The 5,411-nt window shown below is 45.3% G+C and overlaps 1 protein-coding gene across 2 annotated transcripts; it reads left to right on the plus strand.

Moving 5' to 3' along the window:
- The first annotated feature begins 1,201 nt into the window (after positions 1 to 1,201).
- Positions 1,202 to 4,923, plus strand: LOC119371941 (zinc finger protein 501-like). 2 transcript variants are annotated; one of them, XM_049420007.1, is made up of 3 exons: positions 1,202 to 1,855; positions 3,214 to 3,488; positions 3,669 to 4,923. In XM_049420007.1, exons 1-3 carry the CDS (start codon positions 1,375 to 1,377, stop codon positions 4,170 to 4,172), a joined length of 1,260 nt encoding a protein of 419 aa, XP_049275964.1. In that variant the 5' UTR covers positions 1,202 to 1,374; the 3' UTR covers positions 4,173 to 4,923. The 2 variants fall into 2 exon arrangements, with proteins under 2 accessions (XP_049275964.1, XP_037498314.1); XM_037642386.2 differs by having other exon boundaries at positions 3,214 to 4,923.
- The last annotated feature ends 488 nt before the right edge of the window (positions 4,924 to 5,411 follow it).

Raw genomic sequence — 5,411 nt, forward strand, 5'->3', positions numbered from 1 at the left:
ATAAAGGAAGTCATGTAGGTGTTCCGTAGACTTCAGTGAACGGATGTCCATTAAACATCCCAGAAGAGGACATGAATGGGTGGATGCTTTCATGCCTCGTATCATCACACGCATTTTCAATCTACTTACTGATATTAGCACATATATATGCGTATTGTCTTCATGAAATGTACATTTCCAGTGATCATTGTTTAAAACGCACTAATACATATATGGAACTCCCCTTCATAAATAATTTACTGTATTAATTAAACAGGCAAGAACACATAGTGGCTCTTGCTTGCTAAAATTTTGCATACTACCCAGACAACACAATAAATCCCGTGGACATCCCGGTAAGATCCCAACTTCCTTGCCCGTTCTGGGACAACCTAAGGATGTCCGCAGCATCATGGTGTCGACGGATTTAAACACAAGATCCGGAGTTGTACCTATGGTTGCAGCTGTCGCGGACCTGGCTTGACATATATCCGAGCAACATGCTTGGCAAGGTGTTCTGAGGACGTTGCTTGCTGATATAGTTACAGCAGAGCTGCCGTGTGTCGTAGATAGAAAGTTATCATCCTCATGAACTGGCGCGCACTCTCTTCATCCTCCTCTTCATCTTCCTTGCTCCCAGAACGTGTGCCATTGTGAGAAACTCTATGCGTGTGCCAATTTGTCCGGTGTGGCTTGCAATAACTCTGATAGGCGAACAAAAAGTGCAAAGAGGGAGAGAAAAAAAAGAAATAGAGAATATCAAAGAAAGTGGGAAAAATAGAGGGAGAGAGGAGATAGAGGAAGCGAGAAATAGAAAAAGGAGAGAAGAACGAAACACACAAAGAAATAGAACTTAATAAAAATAAACAGCGACAAAAAAGAAAAAGCAAGCATAGCTATTTATAGCAAGGGGTGGGAAGGAGAGAGGGTAAAAGCCTAACCAAGCCAGGACCAGCTAGGATGCTCACCAGCTCTGCCGTGACCCAGCCTTGCGCGACTTTGTGCAAGCTGCGCTAAGTTTTTAGATGCGAAGCAGCTTTTGCTCGGGGCTGTATCCGTAGTTCTATTCGGCGACCGTCCGCTTTCTACCACCTAGCATAGCCATCTGAGCGCACGCTCGCGCCAAGAAGTCTTTTTTCCTTTTCGACCGCCTTGATGATGATAGTATTTCTGTGGCAACATCAGCAACATCGACAACGACAACATGTCATTTTGATTTTGACTTCTTAGATTTGCACGCATCGTTGGACGAACTCTCGAAGGCGTTATATTCAAGGCGTGAGTGATAAATCCTGTCGTGATAGCTGCGTAATGTGAAACTACGACCCCCTCAGTGTGAAACGCGCTCAATCATGGCCTTCTCTATACTTCATAACCTCCTATCGAAAGGGGGCGATGGCTGCAATGGACGGCACACGGACCGCGACATGTGCATCGAAGGATGAGAAGCCGAGTGTTGATGACTTGGTTGATGACGGACATTATACGAATGAAGTTACGGCAGACGTAAAGCCGACTGTTGATCACGGACATTATGCGAATGAAGTTACGACGGACGTAAAGCCGACTGTTGATCACGGACATTATGCGAATGAAGTTACGACGGACGTGAAGCCGAGTGTTGATCACGCATACTCGAAGGAAGTTACGGCGGACGTAACGCCGACTTTTGATCACGGACGTTATGCGAATGAAGTTACGGCACTGTCGGACGAGAAGTCGAATGTCAGTGACGTACATTATGCGAAGGAATTTACATCGGACGTGGAGCCGCATGTTGATCATGGATATTGTGCGAATGAAGTTGCGGCGTCGCAGGACGTGAAGCCGAGTGTTGATGATGGACATCATGCGAATGCAGTTACTTTCTGCGAAGGTAACGTACACCCTTTTCAGTTATCTTTGTCACGATTGCAATTGACTGAGGAGTGCAGTCTTTTTTCTTATGATCAAATATGATGTTTATTTTGTTTTGCAAACGCGGTATAACAGTGAAATATAGGAAAAATGTACAGTGAATGCATCATGTACTCGTCTTGGTTGTTTGATATTAACTTTCACTCATATTATTTTGTATGCAAGACTGTGGAAAGAGCGGAGCTGTTGGTCTTGCCATTCTCTTTTTCCTCATCCTCACTTGCCTTTCTTTCTCTATTTCTTTCTGTCTTTCATTATTTCTCTTTTTCTCGTTCTCTCGCCCATAGCAACGCAATCATATGGTACCCGTAAATGCTTGTTCTGTTGCCGTGCCTGGATAGCCAAGTGGTTACTACGCTCGCCTTCGAACCGTGGGTACCCAGGTTCGAATCGTGCCTCGGCCGAAAATTCTCTTTCGTTTGAGTTATTTATTCTCCTCCTCCTCTGTACTTCTCGGGACCTCTCCTACTCCTTTCCTTCCTCCTCTCCACTTCGCCGAGCATAGTTTTTGCTTAATGCTCGCCCCGCTACTCCTTCCCAGCTCCTTGCCTCAGCACTCCTCGTTTTACTAGGTTTTACTCTCTCCCTCCCCAGGCTCCAACCTACTTCCCCACCGCTTTCCCTCACTCTTTCACTCCGCTCTCTCCCTACGTAATGTCTTCACTTTCGCCTGCGTCTGCTGTACTCGGTAGTGTGGCTTGCCCAATTCCTGTGGCACATACCCACCCGAGTTTCCGCAGACGATTTGCGTAGGAACGGCGGCTTACAGATCTACTGTTAAATCTAATAATTAGTTTAATGGGGTTAGTGTTTTATGCGGTATGCATATACAGAGAATGCGGGTTCAATCTCGGCCGCAGTGGTTGCATTTCGATGGAGGCGAAATACTGTAGGCTCATGTACTTAGATTTAGGTGCACGTTGAAGAACCCCAGCTGGTCGAAATTTTCAAAGCCCTCCACAACGGTATGCCTCATAATCGTGTTGTGGTTCTGGCATGTAAAACCCCAGAAATTATTATATGCAGGAAAACTTGCGTGCTTTTGGTATAGTATTGACATTTTATCAGACATTTCTGTTTGGCAGTAAGTGTTTACATTGATTAAGCTAAGTATAGAGATGGCAACTTGTGTGAGACATGTGCTGTATCAGTGCACTATTATCGTTAAAGTAACATATTTGCGTAAGCCGAGGTTATCGTATACTTTACTTACAAGTACAGCAACCCTTGTTTGCTAGCTGCTCCAGTCCAGTTTCACACGTATAGTGTGTGATCTGTGGTTTACATTGCCTTGCTGTGCTTCCTGTGGCTATGCAGGTTCCTTGTCTATGACATCCCTGGAGCAGTATCATTCACTCGTGTCTGTTCAAGACGGACTGCATTCCTGCCAGCAGTGCGCCTATGTGACCAACATCAAGGGAAACATGAAAGTACACCTTCGCAGACACATGGGTGAACACCCCTTTCGGTGTCACCTGTGTCCGGCTACATTTGCTGTGAGCAGCCGTCTCACAGAGCACATTCGCACCCATACAGGGGAGCGTCCTTATTCCTGCATCCACTGCAATGCATCCTTTTCACTGAGAAACACTCTGACGGAACACTTGCGCACCCACACTGGAGAGCGTCCCTTTTCCTGTGTTCACTGCAGTGCATCCTTTTCAAAGAAATGCAGCCTCATGCGGCACATGCGCACCCACATGACCAACCGCACAATAGAGCGTCCCTTTTTCTGTGGCCACTGCAATGCATCCTTTACATCCAGAAGCAACGTCAAGCAACATATGCGCACCCACACAGGAGAGCGTCCTTTCTCCTGTCTCTACTGCGAAGCATCGTTTTCACTGAAGCGCAACCTCAGAGACCACATACGCACCCACACAGGAGAGCGTCCCTTTTCCTGTGACCACTGTGATGCAGCCTTTGTGCACAGACGCACCCTCGTGGAGCATATGCGCACCCACACAGGCGAGCGTCCCTTTTCCTGTGAACAGTGCGATACATCTTTTGCACGTAGAAGCAACCTCATGCAGCACATGCGCATCCACACAGGAGAGCGCCCTTACTCCTGTGTTCACTGCGATGCATCCTTTACGCTGAAATCCAACCTCAAGGACCACATACGTACCCACACAGGAGAGCGTCCATATTCCTGCATCCACTGCTATGCATCCTTTTCACAGAAAAGCACCCTCAGTCGCCACATCTCAAGTCGTCATCCAAACGAAGCAGAGAAGGGCAGGGGTGCCGGTGCTTTTTGTGTGGATGTTAATTGATTGATTTATTTTGCTGAAAGGTGACTTTTAAGGTGCCTCAAAAAGTTTTCAGATTTCTCGGCTGTTGAGTTTAGAGCGAAGTCTGTCATTTCCTCATGAGAATTTCATAGGTGCCTTCAGGTGAAATTGCAGATATGCCAGGGAGTCGAAGGTTTGGCTTGCCTTGAATGTGGATTACGTAGTCTCGCACTGCAGTGCTGAGCACAGGAAATAGTTCACCCATGCATGTTAGTATGATCGACGTAACATGAATCTCCTTTATTCGATGCTGCAATAATAAGTGGGCCCCTTTCACAGGCGAGGTTCTTGCAGTGATGAGAAGTATAAGTGTAACGAAAAAGGCAACTACACATTTGATCGGCAAAATTTTTTCTGTAAGCCTTATCATTACTTCAATCCAAGAAATAAAATTAGGAAGTCTGGATTTGCCTGTGCACAGCTGATTAAGTAGATGAATCATGAAACATGAGTAAAAATGACGATAACGCAATAATGACAGATTGAAGTGTCCTTGATTATGTTTTGTTATATCATTAGCTTTGCAGTGATGAGTTTGTTTTCTGAGTGATTTTTGGATGCCTAAATTATGGTTTACAGAAAAAGTAAGCGTGCTAATGTAACACTGGAGTAGCCAAGGGGGGATGGGGGGTTCATACCCTGCCGAAATTTCTCGATTTTGCATGTGTTATATATGAACGTGCACATACAGACGCACACATGAACATGGATAAAGCATGGTTGAACCCCCGCTGCCCCCCTGAAAAAATTTCTGCCTACGCCATTGTACTGTAAATATGCATAAAGCTTTCATATTGGTCACTTGCAGTGGCATTCATTTGCATGACAAGTATAGAAAGCATGCATGCTGAATGTGAAACAAAATAGAGCGTGGTGCAACTAATGTTGAAGATGAACTCGTGGTGATTTAAGTTGTGAGATGTTTTTTCTGAGTGTTACAAAGCAACACCGTGGAGCTAGAATTAGAAGGGAATGCGAAGATTTTGTTGGACTAGAAATCCGTATGCACAGTATGAGACTGACGCCAACCATCCAGCGTTTTGAGAATGTGTCGTGGATCTTGATGTACTGGTTTTCACGAAGGAAACTCAGCATTGTGGAAAACATGTAAAGTGTCTGATGTGCCATATAAGACATGCACCTGTGGTGTGGTGTTGAGAGTATTGGGCTTTGGTATTAGAACATGAAGGCTCATACTCTGATGGATCATATTTGTTTATT

This window comes from Rhipicephalus sanguineus, chromosome 10, assembly GCF_013339695.2.
Source record: "Rhipicephalus sanguineus isolate Rsan-2018 chromosome 10, BIME_Rsan_1.4, whole genome shotgun sequence".
Lineage (NCBI taxonomy): Eukaryota > Metazoa > Arthropoda > Arachnida > Ixodida > Ixodidae > Rhipicephalus > Rhipicephalus sanguineus.

What these genes read in the sequence shown, in the direction of transcription:
- LOC119371941 (XM_037642386.2), top strand. Translation starts at nt 1,375, where the DNA reads ATGGCTGCAATGGACGGCACACGGACCGCGACATGTGCATCGAAGGAT. An exon ending in TGCAGTTACTTTCTGCGAAG is followed by an intron (nt 1,856 to 3,213) that starts GTAACGTACACC and finishes GTGGCTATGCAG; the next exon opens with GTTCCTTGTCTATGACATCC.